Below are 23221 nucleotides of genomic sequence, written 5' to 3'. Positions count from 1 at the left end.
TGCCCTCCCCTGCAGGCCTGGTTGCCCCTAACTGCCATTCCCTGCAGGCCTGGTCGCCCACAACTGCCCTCCTCTGCAGGCCTGGTTACCCCAACTACCCTCCCCTGCAGGCCTGGTCCCCCCCAACTGCCCTCCCTTGCAGGCCTGGTCCCTCCCAACTGCCCTCCCCTGCTGTCCATATCACCCCACAACTACCCTCCCCTTCTGGCCATCTTGTGGTGGCCATCTTGTGTCACCATGGGGGCAACCATCTTTGACCACATGGAGGCAGCCATCTTGTGTGTTGGAGTGATGGTCAATTTGCATATTGCCTCTTTATTATATAGGATATACATAGTCCATGGACACGGACAATAGTGTGGTGAAGACTTAAGGTTGTGGGCAGGGGGCCAAAGTGGGTGTAAATGGGGGACATCTGTAATACTGTCAACAATAAAAATAAATTTAAAAATTGGGGGACATGATAATATTTAATAAAATTGCAATAAAATAAGAGTAAAAATTAAGGAAGCTTAGAAGTTTAGTCAAAACATAGTGTTCTTTCTCTGGGCTTTTATTTTCAATATAAATGTTCATCTTATAGATGTACAAAATTAATCTAATCTTACTGCCCCCAAACCAGCTAATAATTCTGTAAAACCATGCCTTTATGTTTAACATTTTCTAAGGTACTATATGGTGTGAGCAATATAATAATGGTGGTTTAACATAAGGCAGAGATTGAAATTTTAATTGCAACTACTTAGTTTTTTTATTATTGATTCACATATTTATTTTACTTAATACATGACTATAGAAGCTCTAATTAAGACAGTCAGGAATGGGGAAAGATGGCGACTGGCAAGAAGGTAGAAAGGGAGAGTGTGTGAGAGAGTGAGGGAGGGATAGAGGAGTGTGTGGATGTGTGTGAGGTGTGTGTGTGTGTGTGTGTGTGTGTGTGTGTGTGTGTGTGAGCTACAGAGAGTTAGATCCTGCAGGTCTTCCAAGGGCCTGCCAAATCGGGCAGTCTTAGATGGCTAAACCCCACAGCCACTGTGGACAATCCAGGGGCAACCAGCGTGGGCACAGAGACCATGCCATCTTAAAAAACAGAACTGCTAGAGAGTAGGATCCTAGCCTCACCACCACCCAATCTGGTCTCAGACACAAACCGGGACCCTACAACCACTGTGGACAAAGACCTGAGACCACAGCTTCAGATCCACAGACACCAAGAATCCAGACATCCTGGCTGCAGATTTCTGTTAGTCACAGATCCCACCCCCCTTCCCACAAGCTCACTGCAGTGCCATAGGAACTGCTGGTCCCACCCAGTACAACCAGGCCTCCTGCCCACACAGGGTGGCTCCGGCTCCACTGCCTGAATTTCAGCCTAGACACGTGGACACTGGGAATATGTTTCCTGCAGAGACCAGACCCCATGCACACACAGGGTGGCTCTGGCTCCACTTCCCAAATTTGAGCCTGAGCGCATGGAAACTGGGAATCTGATTCCCGCAGAGTGCACTCTCATGACCAGACCCCACACCCACACAGGGCAGCTGCGCTACCTGAAACTGAGCCTGGGCAAGTGCACACTGGGAGGCTGATTCCCACAGCACGCACTCTTGTGACTAGACCCCACACCCACACAGGTTGGCAGGGCCACCTGACTTTGATTGTGGGCAAGCGCACATGGATGTCTGTTTTTTGCAGCACAGGAGTGGACCTCCTGCCAACACAGGGCAGCTGTGCAACCTGGTCCCCCAAGCAGACCAGGGACCCTGATTCTCTCTGTGAGAGGCAGCACTGAGAACCTGTGATTTGACTCTGTTTCTCATCATGCGTGCCGGGGATCCCTGATTCCAGTGCACGCACACTAAGAGCCAGTGACTCCAACTCTTGGCGCATGCACACACAGGGACCAGGATTCTCAGCATAAGGCCACACCAAGCACAGAGACTCTGATACTCAATTCTTAGTGCAGGCACAGGGGGATTCTGAATCCTGGCAAGTGATAGGGGGCTCTGATTTTCGGGACATGCCAGCGGGGTCTCTTTATCAGAGTGGTGCAGGTGGGGTTCCTGATTCTAGGTGCATGCACAAGGCTGCACTGAGCACCGATGACTCTGATCCTGGGTGAGCATGGCTCCCAACAACCCACAGCAGCCACATGTCTTGGTTACAGAGCTCTGAAGTGACACTCAGGTGGTGTAAAGCTCCCACTGCACACGGCCCAGGCCCCCGCAACTCAGCGTTTGAACCTTCATGTGATAGTTAGAATGGGGAGACAATGAAATAATCCCCAGAGGAAAGAAAAACCTCTTTTTCTTTCACCAAGAAAGGAAATAAGTGAAATGGAAGCATGCAACATGACATAAGAAGAATTCAGAGTAATTGTCATACAGTTCATACATCGGATGGACGAGAAAATCAACAACCTATGCAAAAATCAGGAAGAAATCAAAAGTGATATAGCTACAATAAAAAACACAATGGGAGGATTCAACAGTAGAATAGAAGAAGCAGAGGACCGAATAAGTGAGTTAGAAGATAAGGTAGAGAAACAAGCCCAATCTGAACAGCAGCTGGAGAAAAAAATTAAAAACCAGGAAGAGAGCCTAAGGGAGCTTCAGGACAACTCAAAATGAAGTAACATACGTATAATAGGGCTGCCAGAAGGACACGAAGAGTGGCAAGGATTAGAAAATCTCTATGAAGAAATAATGACAGAAAACTTCCCTGATATGGGGAAGAAAAAAGTTACACAAGTACAGAGAATACCAAGCAAGATGAATCCCAAAAGACCCACAGCAACACACGTCATAATTACAACAGCAAATGTTAATGACAAACAGAAAATATTAAAGGCTGCAAGAGAGATACAGGGAGTTACCTACAAAGGATCCCCCATCAGATTATCAAATGATTTCTCAACAGAAACACATCAAGCTAGAAGGGAATGGAAGGAAGTATAGAAAGTGATGCAAAGCAAAGGGCTGAGCCCAAGAATACTCTATCCACAAGACTATCAATAAAAATTGAAGGGGAAATCAGGAGCTTCACAGACAAAAAAAGGCTAATGGAATTTATCACTACCAAACCAGCAATGCAAGAAATGCTAAAGGGAATGCTGTAAAAAGAAGAAATATAAAGGGATGAAGGAACACAGGCATAAAATACAGAAATGGCTACAACCAAATACCTATCAATAATAACATTAAATGTAAATGGATTAAATGCTCCAATCAAAAGACATAGAGTGACTGAATTGATAAGAAAACATGACCCATATATATGCTGTCTACAGGAGGCCCACCTCAGAACAAGAGACTCACACAGACTGAAAGTGAAGAGATGGAAAAATATCTCCCAGGCAAATGGAAATGAAAAAAAAAAGCTGGGGTATCAATACTTACATCTGACAAAATAGACCTCAAAGTGAAGACCATAACAAGAGACAAGAAAGGCCACTTAATAATTCTAAAAGAATCAATACAACAAGAGGATATAACCTGGCAAATGTTTATGCACCCAATGCAGGAGCACCCAAATACATAAAAAAACTTATGGATGATATCAGGAGAGAGATTGACAGCAACAAAATCATAGTAGGAGACTTTAATACCCCATTAACATCACTGGATAAATCCTCTAGATAAAAATATAGCAAATAAACATCAATCTTAAATGACTCACTAGATCAGATGGACTTAATTGACATCTTCAGAATATTGATACATTCTTCTTAAGCATACATGAGAAATTTTCAAAGATAGACCACATATTGGGACACAGGCAAAGTCTTTCTTAATTCAAGAAGATTGAAACCATATCAAGCATCTTCTCAGATCACAATGCCATAAAAGTAAAAATCAACTGCAGTAAATACAATCACAAAAATTTAAACACTTCAAGGCTGAATAGCATACTATTAAACAATGAGTGGGTTACCAAAGAGATCAAAGAAGAAATTAAAAACATCCTGGAAACAAACAACAATGAAAACACAATAATCCAAAATCTTTGGACACAATGGACGCAATCCTGAAGGGAAGTTCATAGCATTACAGGCCTACCTCAAAAAAAAAAAAAAAAAAAGAAAGAAAGGAAGAAAGAAAGAAAGAAAAACTGGTAATAAACCATCTAACTCTTCAACTTGAAGAAGTAGAAAGAGAGCAACAAGAAAAGCCCAGTTTGAGCAGAAGGAATGAAATAATAAAGATCAGAGCGGAAATAGATGACATAGAGACCAAAACAACAATAAAACATCAATGAAACCAAGAACTGGTTCTTTGAAAGGATAAACAAGATTGATGAACCTCTAGCCAGGCTCACCATAAAGCGAAGAGAGAAGATGCAAATAAACAACATAAGAGATGAAAGAGGTGAAATAACAACAGACCCCACAGAAATACGAAGCATTGTTAAAAAAATACTATGAGCAACTCTACTCCAAAAAACTGGTCAACTTAGAAGAAATAGACATATTCCTAGAAAAATACAGCCTTCCAAAACTCAACCAGAAGGAACCTAAAAATCTGAATAGGCCGATAGCTATGGAGGAAATTGAAGCAGTAATCTAAAAACTTCTAACAAACAAAAGCCCTGGACCAGACGGCTTCACAGGGGAGTTTTATCAAACATTCAAAAAAGAAATAAAACCTATTCTCCTCAGACTATTCCAAAATATTGAAGAGGAAGAAACACTTCCAAGCTTATTCTATGAAACCAGTATTATCCTAATCACAAAACCAGATAAAGACAATACAAAGAAAGAAAATTACAGGTCAATATTCCTCATGAACATAGACACCAAAATCCTCAACAAAATTTTAGCAAATCAAATTCAGCATTACATTAGAAAGATCATACACCATGACCAAATGGATTTTATTTGGGGATACAAGGTTGGTACAATACTTGCAAATCAATAAATATGATACACCACATAAACAAACTGAGAGATAAAAACTGTCCTATATAAAAAAAGAGGTAATATGCAAATTGACGATCACAACCTCGCACAAGATGGCCACCCCTATGTGGTCAAAAGATGGCCACCACAAGATGGTCGGCAGGGGAGGGCAGTTGTGAGCAATCAGGCCAGCAGGAGAGGGCAGTTAGGGATGGTCTGGCCAGCAGGAGGGCAGTTAGGGGTGACCAGGCCGGCAGGGGAGAACAGTTAGGGCAGTGGTTCTCAACCTTCTTGCCCTTTAAATACAGTTTCTCATGTTGTGACTCAACCATAAAATTATTTTCGTTACTACTTCATAACTGTCATGTTGCTACTGTTATGAATCATAATGTAAATATCTGATATGCAGGATGGTCTTAGGCGACCCCTGTGAAAGGGTCATTCAACCGCCAAAGGGGTCGCAACTCATAGGTTGAGAACTGCTGAGTTAGGGGCAACCAGGCCGGGAGCAGAGTGCAGTTAGGGGAGACCAGGCTGACAAGGGAGGGAAGTTGAGGGGGTGGGACCCGGCCTGCAGGGCAGCACAATTATGGGTGAACAGGCCAGCAGGGGAGTACAGTTAGGGACAACCAGGCCAGCAGGGGAGGGCACTTGGGGATGACTGGGCCTGAAGGGGAGGGCAGTTAGGGGCTACCAGGCCAGCAGGGGAGGGGCCAGCAGGGTAGGGCAGTTTGGGGGTGATCAGGATGGCAGGCAGAAGCGGTTAGGGGCAACCAGGCAGGCAGGCAGGCAGGCAAACGTTTGGGAGCCAGCAGTCCCAGATTGTGACAGGGATCCCAGATTGGAGAAGGTGCAGGCTGGGCTGAGAGACACCCTCCCCCCAGTGCATGAATTCCATGCACCGGGCCTCTAGTATAATCATATCCATTAATGCAGAAAAAGCATTTGATAAAATCCAATACCCTTTCTTGATAAAAACTCTCAGCAAAGTGGGGATAGAAGAATCATAACTGAACATAATAAAGGCCATATATGGCAAACCCACAGTCAACATCATACTCAATGGGCAAAGACTAAAATCATTTCCACTAAGAACAGGAACAAGACAGGGATGCCCCCTCTCACCACTCCTGTTTGACATAGTACTGGAAGTACAAAACATTGTGATTGGTCAAGCAAAAGAAAGAAAAGGCATCCAAATTGGAAATGAAGAAGTAAAACTGTCCTTATTCGCAAATGAAATGATACTGTACATAGAGAACCCCAAAGACTCCATCAAAAAACTACTAGACTTAATAAAATGAATTCGGCAATGTAGCAGGATAGAAAATTAACACCCAGAAGTCTATGGCTTTTCTATACAGCAATAAAGAACTTACAGAAAGAGAAATTTAAAAAGCAATCCCATTTACCATTGCAACAAAAAATTAAGATATCTAGGAATAAACTTAACCAAGGAGACAAAGGACCTGTACTCAGAAAATTTCAGGATGCTGAAAAAAGAGATAGAGGAAGACATGAAGAAATGGAAGAATATACCATGTTCATGGATTGGTATAATCAACCTCATTAAAATGTCCATACAACCCAAAGCAATCTATAAATTCAATGCAATCCCCATTAAAATACCAACGGCATATTTCACAGACCTAGAACAAACTCTCCAAATATTCATGTGGAAAAAAAAGACCCGAATAGCTGCAGCAATCTTGAGAAGGAAGAACAATGTTGGAGGGATCACAGTACCAGATATCAAGCTATACTACAAAGCCACTCTCCTCAAAACTTCCTGGTACTGGCACAATTATAGACATATAGACCAGTGGAAGAGAACAGAGAACCCAGAAATTGACCGAAGCCATTGTGCTCATTTAATATTTGACAAAGAAGGCAAGAGCATGCAATGAAGACAAGTCTGTTCAATAAATGGTGTTGGTAAAACTGAACAGACACTTGCAAAAAAAATGAAACTAGACCACAAACTTACACCATACACAAAAATAAACTCAAAATGGATAAAGGACTTAAACATAAGAAGGGAAACCATAAAAATCTTAGAAGAAGCAATAGGCAGCAAATTCTCAGACATATGCCTTAGCAATATCTTTACTAATACAGCTCCTAGGGCAGAGGTGGGCAACCCCTGGCACGTGTGCCAAACATGGCACGCCAGTAACTTTTGCTGGCACGCAAAACCCTCTCTTATAATCTTCCATTTACAATTTTTGTGAACATTTGAATGACTTAAATGTTAAATTACAAGGAACTGGCAAGACACTTGATGTGATGTTTGGTTACATAAAGGCTTTTGAAAAGAAATTGGAAGTCTTTAAGAGGGATGTGGATGGTGAGAGATTTAGATATTTCCCAAACCTCAAGAGGCACATCAAAGACCTCCCAAAAGATGACAGAACACACTGTCAAAGCCTTCAAAATCTGTTTTTAAACATCATCGAGTCAACTATTGAGCAGTTCTTCTCAAGATTTGCGAAATTCAGAGAACTGGAAAAGACAGCAAAATTCATGAGGTTTCCAGATAGCATGAAACTGGAGGAACTGAACTTACAAATGTTTTCATGGATAGACATGGCTGACTTTGAAATGCAGTTGATTGAATTTCAGAGTAGCTCAATTTGGAAGCAGAAATTTATTAACCTTAGAGTTGACTTGGAAAACATTGAAAAAAAACAAAAACGATTAGAGACAGGAGTACCAGAGAGAAGTGTTGAAAACGAACTATTGAGGACTTGGAATGCCATTCCAGAAAAATGTCTCTGTTTAAAAAACTGCAACAGCGTTACTCTCCATGTTTTCATCCACATATGCTTGTGAATCTTTGTTCTCAGTGATAAATTTTGTTAAGTCTCGTAATAGTAGTAGCCTGACGGATGAAAGTAGTAGCTCGTGCATATTTCTGAAGGTCATGAAATATAAACCTGATGTAAAATCTCTGTCATCAGTGATGCAGCAGCAAAAGTCCCCCTGATAATATCAAGCGGAGTCATAAAGTTTTCTGTCGGACTATCAGTGTACATGTATACATTTAAAAATAAATGTATTTTTCATTATATACTGTGTTTTTGTCTCTCGAATGAATTTTATTATTTCTTCAAGGTACTTCACATACGTACACCTTAAGAGATATCAAGTAGGTGTAACATGTTCTCAAAAAATTTAGGTTGGCACGCAGAAGAATTTTGAGTCAGAGATTTTGCTGGTTTTGGCATGCACTCACAAAAAGGTTGCCCACCCCTGTCCTAGGGCAATGAAAACTAAAGAGAAAATAAACAAATAGGACTACATGAATATAAAAAGCTTCTGCACAGAAAAAAAAAATCAACAAAAACAACAAGAAAGCCCACTGCATGGGAGAACATATTTGCCAATGTTATCTCTTTTAAGGGTTTAATCTCCCACATTTACAGGGTACTCATACAACTTAACAAAAGGAAGATAAGCAATCCAATAAAAAAAATGGGCAAAGGACCTAAATAGACACTTTTCAAAAGAGGACATAAGGAAGGCCAAGAGACATATGAAAACATGCTCAAAGTCACTAATCATCTGAGAGATGCAAATCAAAATGAAAATGCGGTACCATGTCATACCGGTCAGAATGGCTATCATTAAGAAATCAACAAATGACAAGTGCTGGTGAGGATACGGAGAAAAAGGAACCCTCATGCACTGATGGTGGGAATGCAGACTGGTCCAGCCACTGCGGAGAACAGTATGAACTTTTTTTCAAAAAGTTGAGAATGTAACTCTCATTTGACCCAGTGATCCCACTTTTAGGAATATATCCCAAGAAACTAGAAACAGCAATCACAAAGATTATATGCATCCCTATGTTCATAGCAGCACAATTTACCATAACTAAGATTTGCAAACAGCCTAAGTGCCCATCAGCAGATGAGTGGATTAAAAAAACTGTGATACATCTACACAATGGAATATTGCACTGCTGTAAAAATGAAGGAATTCTTACCATTTGCAACAGCATGGATGGAACTGGAGAGCATTATGCTAAGTGAAATAAGCCAGTCAGAGAAAGATAAATATCACATGATCTCACTTATTTATGGAATATAATGAACAACATAAACTGATGATCAAAAACAGATCCAGAGACAGAGAATCATTGATCAGACTGTCAGTCAAACCTCAGAAGGCAGGTAGGGGAGGGTGAGGGTAAGGGGGAGAGATCAACCAAAGGACTTGAATGCATGCATATAAGCCTAACCAATGGACACAAACACCAGGGGGGTGAGGACATGAGTTGGGGGTGGGGGGGCAATGGGGGGATAAGGACACATATGTAATACCTTAATCAATAAAGGAAAAAAAATATCTTGCACCCAGCTGGTGTTGCTCAGTGGTTTTGTGTCAATCTATGAACCAGGAGATCACAGTTCTATTTTTTTGTCAGGTCACATGCCTGGGTGGGCTCAATCCCCAATGTGGGGTGTGCAGAAAGCAGCCGGTCAATGATTCTCTCTCATCATTGCTGTTTCTCTCTTTCCCTCTCCTTTCCTCTCTGAAATAAATAAAAATATATTTTTAAAATATTTAAATAAATAAATGAATAAACAAACAAATAAACAAACTGTGTTACATCTACACAACGGAATACTACTCTGTTGTAAAAAAGAAGGAATTCTTACCATTTGCAACAGCATGGATGGAATTGGAAAGCATTATGCTAAGCGAAATAAGCCAGTCAGAGAAAGATAAATATCACATGATCTCACTCATGTGTGGAATATAATGAACAACATAAACTGATGAGCAAAAAATGATCTAGACAGAGAAGCATTGATCCAACCATCAAACCTCAGAGGGAAGGTAGGGGAGGATGGGGGTAAGAGGGAGAGGTCAACCAAAGATCTCGTTTGCATGCATATAAGCCTAACCAATGGACACAGATACCAGGGGAGTGAGGGCATGAGTGGGGGAGGGGCAATGGGAGGATAAGGACACATATGTAATACCTTAATCAATAAATAAAATAAAATATATAAAATTTAAAAAGAAAAGGAAGCCCAATCTGAAGCAGCAGCAACAGTTATTGCTCCCACAGAAGTAAAGATGGCAATTAAATATGTTCGTAATAGTGATCTGGGCAGATATAATTATCCCCATGTAACCGAAGTTGCCATCATACTCAGAAACAAAGATAGAGAACCTGCTTTTGAAAGGGACCTGCTGATTCATTGTAAACCAGATCCCCAAAATTCGAATCCCACTAAAATGAAACAAATCAGTATGCTGTTTCCTACATTAGATGCAATGATGTATCCTATTCTTTTTCCACATGGTGAACAAGGCTGGGGAATGGATATTGCATTAAGACTCAGAGATGACATATATATATATATATATATATATATATATATATATATATATATATATATATATATATTATGCTAAGTGTCCATCCCGGTAATGACATCACATAGCATTGCCTGCTTCCTCTCCCTAGCGACCAGCCTCCTTTGAGTTTCTGCAGCCCAAGAACACAGGTGGAAACACTTTACACTGTAGCCAAATGTCTGTGACGTGTTTTCCCATTCCCATGTCTTTTGATCCTCACAGAAGTCTAGAGTAGGTAGATAGGAGACTTGGTGGAATCCTATTTTCTTTTCATTAACCAGAAAATGGAGATTTAGAAAGCTTAGAAACTTGACCCAACTGAAATGTAAGAAATGGTGGACCTTGAAAATGACTTCAGGTTTTCTCCCTGTGCAGAATATAGTCAAACACTGCTGCAGTTAAATATCTTAACCTTTGTTCTCCCTGCATGATCTACAATAATAATGTGCTTTGTGTTGATATTTACTGCTATGTTGCTGACAATTACCTGATAGAGAAGTTGGGGTGCTTCACTGGGCTGCAAAAAGTTTAGCTAAGTCAGAAAGCAAGTCTAATTAAGCAAGTTTATTCTATATCTATAAAAGGTTAAGATGACTTGCACATGCGCAATACATATAAAGCTCACTCTGGCGCCAATCACACGTGTGTGTTTCCATCTGTCATTGTCAATTCTGAATTTGATTGACACTTCTATTATAGAGAAAAGGCAAATAGCGATATTAAAATATTTCTTCTAATTAATTCCCTTTCAATGTGCATGAATTCGTGCACTGCACTATTGTTATTTACAATAGTATATTTATCCACAGGATCTTAATCATCTGTTTAAAAAATGTTATATATAATACACATACATATAAATTTTCCTTTCATAGTGTAATTTAAGTCCCAATATTTAACTGTTCTGACATTGAGTAGAAAATACCTCGTCACTAGCCTTAATTCATCAACCCTTTATCAACTTTTTTTCTTAACCTTTTCACAAGTTTCAGTTTTAATTGGCCTTAATATTATTGAGAAGGTATCATACAGGAACATATGTAGAATTATACTGAGACTCAAATTGTTTAAATTCAATGTATATCTTCCTTAAAATATAAAGATCATAATTGGGTATATTCTAGGGTTAATATACCATAACAAACAATGATTTTGTGGTATCTTATTAGTGATTTGTTTGATTTAAAACAATAAAAGCTTTACTGCTGCTTCTGATACTTGTGGTCAATTATGACATCCAGACCTTTCTTTGCATGTAGAACTGTTCTTGAAGTACAATGATTTGAAAAAAGCCCCCACAAATCTGTTTTAGAGGATCTGTGCTACTAATAACATTTTAGATAAAAAGGAGATTTTCTTCTAGTATAAAAAAGAAGCCACACAGCTCAGATTCTTGTCCTTTTATCCATATCTTTCTGGCTTGCTGCCCTTTTTTAGTTATTTCCTTTCCCCTTTGTTATATGTTTTAAATTTCCCTAAGATCGCCACTGATATGTGTTTTAACTTGGTTTTACCTGGAAACAAATGATGGAAAGAAGAAGTAGAGAGCACTCCCATTGTAATTTGCTCCAGACCTTGCCTGTATTCTACTGATAAATAACCCATCATCAACTATCCCTTATTTGTGCAATTCAATCTTCTGATAACACTTGATTTTATTATTTCTGAATACTTCTTCAATCTCCCAAGCTTCTTTTTGTTTCTGCAATGCAATTCTCTTTTTGGTGTCTTTTGTAAATTTAGTTTACCTGACAAGTGAGTTTTGTGTTTACCTGGCCTTGATTAGGTTGAGAAAGTTTCATAGGCGTATCAAAAGCATACGCATAATTATGCTGAGGTTGGAATCCTGATGAATCCCTTTGTTCTCTGTAAAGTTAAATAAGTAAAAACACATAGTTAGTATAAAACACTCGTTTAATTAGTCATAAATCACTTTTTTAAATGTATATCTTTATTGTTTAAAGTATTACAGATGTCCTCCCTTTGCCCCCCATTGACTCCCTCTACCCTGCTCCCACAATGCCCACCCCCCAGGCCTTCACTGCATTTTTTTATAAACTCATTTTTGACCATACAGAATGAGTTCTCCCATCTCAAGACTCTGTTATTATATGTACCTGAGACAAAGCAATAATAAAGGCTACCATTTTTTGAATGATTTCCATGCTCAAAGTGTTTTCCCTAATTTATCCCAAACAGTTTATTATGAAAATTTTCAAATATATAGCAAAATTAAGTTTTACAGTGAATACCTATGAATCTACCACCTCAATTTTATCACTAATATTTTACTATACTTGCTTTAACATACATGTGTCCATCCATCCATCCCTGTATCCCTCCATTAATCCATCTTAGTTTTTTGATGCAATTGAAAGTACATTTTAAATATCAGTTTATTTCACAAAAATTATATTATCTTATTTAAATATTTAGAAAAAAACCTGCAAAATAGGTATTGTTAACTCCATTTTTGGAGATGAAAAAACCTGAGGCTGAAAAATTTTAAGGAAATTCCCCAAAGTGACACAGTCATTGACTTATAGGGCAGAGACTTGAGCCCCAGTTTGCCTAGCTCCATTATCATACTTTTTCCACTATACTAAGGAATCTCCCAGAATATATACACAATCACTTTGTCAATTCATAATTGACAGAGGGGAAAAAGGAGTTTAAACTAAATTATATTTTAACTGGAGGGAAATATTAGAAATAAGGCAGTTTAATTTTTATCCCAAAAGCCTATAAATAAGCCCAAACGCTTGTGAACACCACTATTATCCTGATTTATAATCAAGGCTTTTATTTTACCTTTGCTTCTCAATGCAGTTTTCCATTAATTGTTTTATTTGATTCTCATGTCTATAAAGAAGTAGGAATGTATAAAGGAGGAATCAAGGGCTAAGCAATTCATTCAAAGTCATAGCCATTTAGTAAAAGATAGATGATTGGAAAACAAATCCAATGTTCTAGAAAGCTTTTTACTAGAAAAGCTGTGGAGAATCCTAAAAAGGTGAATTGTTTACAGGTATGATTTCTAATTATAATAATTCTTTAAAATCTCAGGAGGTTTCTAACCTAAGTCAAAGGATAATATGAAATTCTCCACATTAATTACTTTATTTTTTTATTAAATTTATTGGGGTAACATTGGTTAATACAATTATATAGATTTCAAATGTACAATTCTACAATATATCAACTGTCCTATTCACCACCCCAAGTCAAGTCTTCCATCACCACGCTGATTAGCATTGATTTTCTGCATATATACTTATGTACCACATTTTTTAAATATATTTTACTGATTTTTTACAGAGAGGAGGGGAGAGGGATAGAGAGTTAGAAACATCAATGAGAAACATCGATCAGCCGCCTCCTGCACACCCCCTACCGGGGATGTGCCCGCAACCAAGGTACATGCCCTTGACCGGAATCGAACCTGGGACCTTTCAGTTCACAGGCCGATGCTCTATCCACTGAGCTAAACCAGCTAAGGCTACCACATTGCATTTTAAAGAGTATGGAATGATGGTACAAACAAGGGTTAGGATTTTGAAATGGCAGCAATGTTGGCTAGCAAATATCTAAGACTGTTCAAACTGTTGATTTTATTATACTTTGTAAGCCTATTCTTAGAAGTGTGAGGCTTACATTACCAGCTACTTCCAATTTTAAATATTTCAAACTCTCCTCATACTGCATACAGTTTAACATTATCTTGTCACTGGAGAATGATACCTCAAAGTAGATGCTAATGTGAATTAACTGGTATAAAATTTATGAGATTTTACCCTACTGGCATTTACCCCTCATATCTCTATGGTTCTCAGGCAGCACAAAATATAAAGGGTATTGTTTGCTTTTAAGTAAAGAGACAAAGGGTATGCAACAGGGCTATGCAGCTTTCAAAGCAATGTTTTGTCTTATGAAATTCCATTCCTATAGCATGGGGGTTAAGGGTTTAGGCTTGGAGCCAGATTGTCTGGGTACATACTTAGCCCTATAACCTCAGCCAAGTTATTTAATCTGTGCTTTGGTACTATCATCTGTACTTTATAGGGTGCTGGTGAGGATTAAATGAATTAATAGGTATAAAACATTTATAATTCAACCTAGCATACATAATAAACCCTCAGTAAATGATTGTTGCTTTCAGTAGTATTCTCATCATCTCTGTAAGGTGGGTAGGCCAGATTATATTCTATAGGTGAGAAAATGGGAACCCAGTGACGTTAATCAATTTACCAAAGATAGAGTCATATTACAGTCAAGTCCGTTGGATTCTTCTTTGCATTTCTCTGACATTGTTGCTGGAGGTTGCAATGAATAGGAGGTACAGCAACCCCACCCTCCGCTAGGATAGTATGTGTGGTACACAAATAGAAGGAAGACACTGTAGCAGGACAATTCTTTAGTTAATTACACTTGGGTTTTATCAGTTTTTTATGTATTCATATTCTGACCAAAATGGATTTGGTTACCTGGACCTTTTTGTTTGAACATAATTAAATGTTTCAAATATGAAAAAGAATATGGCAGGAGTATGCATGATAAATAATATCCATTATTTCTTGATTCACTTGCTGATCTCACAAGAGATTTCCCATCATTCTAGGAGGTATTTAGAAATTTCTTACCGTTCATCATCTATATTCTTCTTTGACTTCTTTTTACAGTAGTGGACAGTCTGGATTGTTACACCAACTATGAAAGCCAGTCCTATTCCAGGCAATGTTGCAACTAAAATCAGGTCCAGAGTATTCCAGAGTTGGTCACATTTGGCCCCCATATACCAATAATTTCCCCACCGACCTCTGAAATTTGGACATCTAGATAGGGATAATAGAAATAGAAAAAGCTCACAAATCAGAAAAATAATGTCTCCCCTGAAGGAATCAAACCTTTCATTTTTTACTAAACCATGAGGTTTCCCTTTAAGGACCTTAAGAAATTTATGTTGTCCCATTTTCCACTTGAGCAAACACTCTAAAACCTACAGGTTTGGACACATTTAGTAAGCATGACTGTCAGGCTTTCCCAGCCATTAGCTAATGAAGCATGACTGTCAGGCTTTCCCAGCCATTAGCTAATGAAGATGTAGCATGTAGCTAGAAATGAAAAGAAAAAGCCTCACCAAAAATGGCTGTCTCAAGACTGCTTTTAAAACTATTCACATTTTGCCTACTACTCATACCTCACTTTACTTTAGCTACTTTAGTTCTGTAGTTCTGTGAGTGTTATGAAAAAAATTTGAATCAGCCTAATCTACCAGTTATATAACTGTAGGTTATGATTTTCCCCCACCCACTCTTATAGCAATGAATGATGGTTAGCAAACTGCCTCTACCACTCTACAGCAAATACAAGAAGTAACATGAGAAGGTGAGACTAGATTGTCTGCCAGCAATATCTACCCCCATCATTCCCATGACTCCATATTTTCCTCCTCTATTTTATACAAATAAATGACTCATAGAAATGTCTAGTGTTTTTATAAAGCCCTGATACTCTGCCAAATAACCTGAATGTAGTTCTCTGGTGAAAAGACTGAACTGGCATGGCATACACCCACATAGACATGTCTATGGGTTTGTGGAGAGGAATAATATGACTTCTCATCATCCTCCATGGGAGTGGCTAATGGTGAAGTTAGTTCTTGTAGTATCTTTAGAGATTGCTTCATTGTCTTCCATAGAATTGGTAATGGATTACCCAATTACAGCAAATGTCAGATCCTAAATAAGTTTCTCTTGGTTTGTATCATTCCAATATATTAAGGAGTACTGTCATGAATGACATGAAGGGATTGATTAGACAATTATCATAATATTTTATAGCTCTGATAGTCTAGGAATCTATAAGAAAATAAATATACCAGCTTCAAATAGGTAGTAATCTACTCAGTAAGAAATGGTTTCTAAAATGTAACACAATTTCATTCATTTAAGGAGGTCAAAAATATTTTAAAAAATTTTATCAATCCTCATGGATTTGTTCTTGGGGGGAAAGCCTTTCACAAGAATATATTTCTTGTTTAGATTAGAAATGAATCACAAATGAATTGTTTATTAAGCAATAACATTCATTCATTTATTCGATAATATTTAGTGGGTACCTACTATGTGCCAATTACTGTTTCAGGCATTTGAGATAGACCAGTGAACAAAGATCCATGTCCTAAAGCAGCTTAAATTGTAGCAGAGAAAGACAGACAACAAAAATAGGTATCATTACTAAATTATCTAGGATGTTTAAAGGTGACAAGTGCTAAGGAAAAAAAGAAAAGGAGCAGGATAAGGGGATTGGCGATGGGGGACACAGATAGTAGGACAGGTTGCAGTGATATAATGGGGTAGCAAAGAGCAGGTCTCATTGAGAAGTAATATATGAAGGAACTCTGAGGAGGTGAGTGAGTTAGATAATAGCATATTTGGGGAGAAGAGAGCATTCCAACCAGCAGAAACAGCAAGTACAAAAGACTAAAACAAGAGGGTGTGTGCCTGCATGTTGACGAACCAAAGGGAATTAGTGCTGCTGGAGCACAGTGAGTTAAGCGAATGTGGTAGAAGATAAGGCTGAGAAGGAAGGAGACAGATCACAAAATACCTTTGATTTTTAGAGTGAATAAAATGAGAAACAATTACAGGTTTTGGAGAAGAGTGATATGATTTAGGTTGTTTTGAAAGGATCACACTCTTTTCTACTGCATCGAAAACAGATTGTATGGGGACAAAGGTAGAAGCAGGGAGAAAGGTCACAAAGCTGTTCAGTAATATAGGCAAGAGGTAAATAGAATAGCTTAAACCAGAATGATAACAGTGATGGTGAGGTAAGAAAAAAAAAAAAGGCTGATTTATACTTTTCTATTTTTAAGGCAAAACCAACAGTATTTCCTGATGGACAAGAATTAGAGTGTGCAAGAAAAAAGAGGATTGATGATGACTTTCAAATTTTTGGCCTAAAGAAATGAAAGGATGGAGTTGTCATCAACTGAGATGGGAAAGACTATAGAAAGAACCTGTTTGGAGTGGTGGTGATGGAAGTTGCATAGTTCAGTCTTGTACTTGCTGATTTTGAAATAGGTATTAGATATCAAAGTGGAGATGTTGAGTAGGCAGTTATATTTCTGAGTCAGGAGTTATAAATTTTCCCAGTTAGAATGGTATTTAAAGACATGAGACTGGATGAGATCACCAAGGGAATCAGTGAACAAAAATTGGAGGGAGCAAAGATAGGTGAACAAAGAATGGAGGGAGAAGAGATAATGGAGATGAGGAACTAAGCCTTATGACACTCCAAAATTAAGTCCAAAATTAAGTAAGTGGGGTACCAGAGAAGAGACTAGCAAAGGTAATTGAAAAGTGGACAGTGAGGCAGACGGAAGAAGTAAAAACAGGAGAGAGGGATATCCTGGAAGTCAAGTGAAAATTCAAAGAAGGGATTGTCAAGGGCGGGGGGGGGGGGGAAGGGACACATATGTAATACCCTTTGTAAGACTGTAAGCAATAAAATAAAATTTAAAAAAAGAAAATTCAAAGAAGGAATAGTGATCAACTCTGTTAAATGCTCCTGATGTGTAAACTAAGATGAAAGTTGAGAACAGACTATTGGGCTTAACATCATAGAGGTTAGGGAGAAGAAAAGAATTAACTTTTTAGTGTACCTCTCAGCCAGTTACTATGTGATGAATTTTAAATATTTTATCTTATTTAATTCTCCTAGCATTCCTGGGGGAGGGGAAGTATATAAATGTTTTTCTTTCTATCATCAATGGGAAATAAAACCTTTAAATATGAATACATTTGGAATGTAATCTATATATTTTTCCTCAATAACTAGTAAGTATGTGAGAAATGTGAACATTGATTAGGAGGTACATCAACTTTTCCAAATAAAAATAGATTTCTAGAAGAAACAATAGAATGTAGGTTGTTAGAGGCTGGGGAGGGGGCAGGAGGAAATAAGGAATCATTTTTCAATGCTATAACATTTCTGTTAAGCATGATGAATAAGTTCTAGAGATCAGTTGTACAACCTAGTACCTACAGTTAATAATACAGAATTTTATACTTTAAAATATGTTAAGGAAATAGACCTCATGTTAAGTGTTCTTATCTTTAAAAAAGGGGAAGAAATAAAAAAGAAGAAAAGAAAGAAAAGGTACCACAAACAAACACACGTAATGGATATGTTTAGTGCCTTGGCTGTGGTGATTCTGTCACTGGTGTATGCATATGTCCAAACTTATCAAGATGTATACATTAAGTGTGTGCAATTTTTGTATACTAATTATACCTCAACTAGAGGCCCAGTGCACAAAAATTTGTGCACTCAGGGGTGGTCCCTCAGCCCGGCCTGCGCCCATTCACAGTCCAGGACACCTTGGGGGATGTCCACCTGTTGACTTAGTCCCACTCCCCGGGGGACCAGGCCTAAGCTTGCAGTCAGACATCCTTCTGGCAGCCAGGGAGCCCTCGAGGGATGTCTGACTAAAGCAGCCGTGGGCAAACTACAGCCCGCGGGCCGGATCCGGCCCGTTTGAAATGAATAAAACTATTGAAAAAAAAGACCGTACCCTTTTATGTAATGATGTTTACTTTGAATTTATATTAGTTCACACAAACACTCCATCCATGCTTTTGTTCTGGCCCTCCGGTCCAGTTTAAGAACCCATTGTGGCCCTCGAGTCAAAAAGTTTGCCCACCCCTGGACTAAAGGCTTAGGCCCCCAAGGGATCGGGTCTAAACCATTAGTTGGACATTCTTAGTGCTGCCACGGAGGTGGGAGAGGCTCCTGCCACCACCACTGTGCAGGCCAGCCATGAGCCAGCTTCTGGCTGAGTGGCACTCCCCATACGGAAGTGCACTGACCATCAGGGGGCAGCTCCTGCATTGAGCATCTGCCCCCTGGTGGCCAGTGTGCATCATAGCAACAAGTCATTCTGCCGTTCAGTCAATATGCATATTAGCCTTTTATTATTATTATATAGGATGTCCCTATTTCCCCCCCTTTTGCCCCCTCTACCCAGCTCTTGCCCCCCACTTCTCTCTGGCCATCACCATACTGTTGTCTGTGTCCATGGGTTGTGCATGTATTTTCTTTGGCTAATCCCTTCTTTAAATTCACTTCTTTAAATTTTTATTTTCAGATAAGTGCTTATAACTGCACTATTATATATTTTCTATTATATCATTTAGAATTAAGATATTTTTAATTGAACCCTTGTAAATTTTATATAATTTTATATAATTTTAAAAATTATATATCAGACATGTGCTCTTAGTTTGGCCAATTTTATTAAGTTGTCTCTCTTTGAACATTTTAAATTTGGCTTATGATTTTTTCATTTTTTATATGAATGAAACATTTGAAACATGTGTGTGAGAGAGAGATATTTGCCTGTAGGGATGTGGGTGGTGGTGGTATATGTGTCCTTAGTTTCAGCAAAGCCATTAAATTTATTAAATAATTTTAAAACTATTATTATATAATTTTGTTTCATATGTTTAATTCTGACTCGTTAGTACCTAATTCACAATGTCAAAATAACTGACCCAAACCCTGTGGTGTGGTGCTATATATATTTAGTAATAAAAATGGTCCCTTGCAATCAGATAGACATTCAAAGAATGTACTATATATAATGTACAGGTCAATTATGCTCCACACTGAAACCCATCAGTAAAATAAGTTGAAGTAACTTGTTTGAATCAACTTGGTGGAGAAAATTTTCAAAACATGCATAATGTTAATGTGACAGGACAATTAACACTTGTAAAGATTTGTAAAACAAATGAGACAAATAATTATAATAAGGATTAGAAAGATAAAACAATGTTGATTAGCTGCTTCCAATATTGGAATAATATTCTCAAAGGTTATCACCAACAACCCCTAAATGCTAAATCTAATGGCTTTTTATCACTTTTCATCGTCTTCAATATTCTTCCAATATTTTGCACTATTGATCAACCACTCCCATTGAAAGATTCATTCAGCAAATCATTGCAGAATACTTTCTATATGACAGGCATTGTGCTAGGTACTGAAGATAAATAAGACTAAATTATGTTTTTTGTAGCACTCTAAAAAATAAAACATATACCCTACACTCAAAGAAGTTGCAATAGAATGGGTTAAGTGCTATCTTAGCAGTATGATGGAGCTTAGTCTTGAAGGTTAAGTAGGAATGTATCAAGAGAAGTTGAGCTATGGTGAGAGGAGGAAAGGGGAAGGAAGAGTAACAGAGAAGTTATAGCATATGAACGGCCAAACGTGAGAGAGGAAGTAATGCACTTGAGGAACTGAAAATGCTGTCATTCAGTATGTCATGATGTGAAAACTGTTTGCATTTTCACAAACACAAAATTCTCTCAAACCTCATTGTCTTTGCCCATATTGGTCCCTTTGCCTAAATGTGATTTTCTTACTATCAGTTTCCAAAATGCAGTTCAAGAGGCATGGACCCTGGAAAACCTTTCATATACACACTCTTATATTACCTTTTTTCTTAGTCACTCTTCCAATTTTTGACCTAACTACTCTAACTTTTATGGTTGGAACAAAGTAGAAAATTTACCTAGCTTTAAAAAAATTATCTATGACTCAAAAATACACTCTTGTTAAAAAAAAAAAGTAAACCTGGAAGTGAAGAGGTCAGTCATAATGCATTTTAATTATTTCTTGAATTACAAAATTTTATTGCTACCTAACAAGTTAGGATTATTGTCATTGCATAACATGAGACATACCTTGATTTTTCTTCTTCAGAACAGTAAAACAATTTAGTTACAAATGTATAATTTATCTGTAAAAAGTCTGACAAAAGCAGTTTTAAATAGTGCCAATCCCTTAAAGTTAATATATATTCTCTCAGTTAATCTCTTAAGTTATATATATTGTTTATAAAACAGTAGATAAAAATATTTTAGGTACTCAACAACAACTGTGTTAAATGTGTAGGAGCCATTTCTGATTAAAATATTATTTTAAAACAAATATTGCATCTGTGGTTTATAGAAAACAAATACAAACTGAATTATTACTCACGATATATTGTGCTCACTCTGCTTTTACAGCATGTATAACCACTTACTTGCAAAAAGGTTCTCCATCTTTGCATGCACAAACAATATTCTTCGGACAGAAATCTGTTATATTCCCTGGACAATCATCAAAGTCAGTCACAGATGTACAATTGGCTGTAAATAACATTCAAACATCTCTCAGCAAATACAGAACAAATGTTTCGAAGTTGGCTAATACACATGTGAAAAGTTTTGCATGTTATAAAACTATTTTTGTTAAAGAGTTTTAAACTATGAAAAAGAACATAGCTATGTGGTACTTTGAGAATGTTCAAATATCATACTTCCAAGTACCAGTATCAAAAAAATCAAGATGAACAACAGACATGATCTCACTTATTATTTGAACTGATAGATTTCACAGCATGGCTTTAAAAACAGTCAATATACAGTATTATAGCCAAAAGGACATCTAACATTTGAAATAAAGTTCTTTTGGACAAAATGTGCATATCATCTTTGGCTAAGGCAGTGGTCGGTAAACTGCAGCTCGCGAGCCACATGCAGCTCTTTGGGCCCTTGAGTGTGGCTCTTCCTAAGCCTTAGGAGTACCCTAATTAAGTTAATAACAATGTACCTATCTATATAGTTTAAGTTTAAAAAATTTGGCTCTCAAAAGAAATTTCAGTCGTTGTACTGTTGATATTTGGCTCTGTTGACTAATGAGTTTGCCGACCACTGGGCTAAGGGAAGATAAAATTATCTATCCAAAGACAGAGTCAACATAACCCTAGTTTGCTAGGACAGTTCTAGTTTATGCCTGTTTTCCTAGATTAATTATTAATACTTCTCTACTCTCAAAATGCTCCAGTTGACACAAATTAGTCACCTTACTAGTAGGCGACTGGGGATAGTAGGGACCTCAGCCTCAACTATTAATGACATTTTGATATTTATAAGGATATCCTGGAAATCATTCTGCTAATGATATGGCTGAAGTATCCCTCCCAGCATTGTGGACTAAGCAAATGTTTTCTAGAGTTGGAAAATTAGTGAGTAGAAAAATTTATTAGGAGTTACAGGACCTATTAACATGCACAGAAACTATAAATTCAAGTAAGGGAGAAATATTTTGACCCTCTGCCAGCTTAAACACAGAGAAGAGATTCAATAGAGTGAGATTTAACATTGCCTGAATCCCAAGCCTCTGAGTATATGTTTGGAGTTGGAGGTGGCTGGAAAGAAGGGAAAAGGTCTATAGAATCCAAAGGAAAACTGCACTTTGGAGAACATGTATTTCCTAACGTAAAACATGACACACTGATTTTGCTACATACACATATTTGAGGAAAAAAGTCAAAGGGTTGTATTAGAAAACATAATAGCATTTTTAAGTGAAAACACAATGCAGTACTTTAAAACAATTTCAATAACTCTATCCTTTGAATATGGAAACAACTTTAGTTGAGGAAAATGGTCCACTGACTACCCAACCTCACAAAAATCCTTCACCATAATTAGTGGATCTAATAGTGCTGCTTGGAGAAATTTAAATCACATCTGTTTTCAATAGGCAGTGTTTAGAAAAAGAATTGTACTTCTTGGCTTGGCAAATATTTTAGGCTATGCTTCATATTAGTAGACATGTGATTTGAACATATTGTAAAGTGAAAATTTTCTGATAAATACAACCTCTATATGTTATAAAAAACAAAGTGCTTTTAAATATAGTCTAAAACAATCACTAATATTGACACAAATAAAACTTTTAGCTGGTAGCTCATAGAAGTTTTTATATTTATCTCAGAGATCAGAGACAGACATGATAGCTTCAAGAGAAAACAATTATTTATCACATAAAAATAAACACTTTTAAAAAATAAGATACTTTCAGGTTTATAAATGTTTAGCAAAAAAGCCT

At 37.7% G+C, this 23221-nt stretch overlaps 1 protein-coding gene across 1 annotated transcript in view; it reads right to left on the bottom strand.

Annotated features, from left to right (window-relative positions):
* The window catches only part of LOC132224038 (uncharacterized), a 75334-nt gene that overhangs the window by 51842 nt on the left and 271 nt on the right, over positions 1-23221 (bottom strand). Inside the window, exons 2-4 of the mRNA XM_059679117.1 lie at positions 21369-21474; positions 14911-15102; positions 12043-12136 (exon numbers count right to left, since the gene is read on the bottom strand). Of these exons, the coding sequence (XP_059535100.1) occupies positions 12043-12136; positions 14911-15102; positions 21369-21474 (392 nt within the window). The remainder of the gene's footprint in view (positions 1-12042; positions 12137-14910; positions 15103-21368; positions 21475-23221) is intronic.

This window comes from Myotis daubentonii, chromosome X (genome assembly GCF_963259705.1).
Source record: "Myotis daubentonii chromosome X, mMyoDau2.1, whole genome shotgun sequence".
Classification (NCBI taxonomy): domain Eukaryota; kingdom Metazoa; phylum Chordata; class Mammalia; order Chiroptera; family Vespertilionidae; genus Myotis; species Myotis daubentonii.
This window is presented reverse-complemented; position numbering and strand designations above follow the sequence as displayed.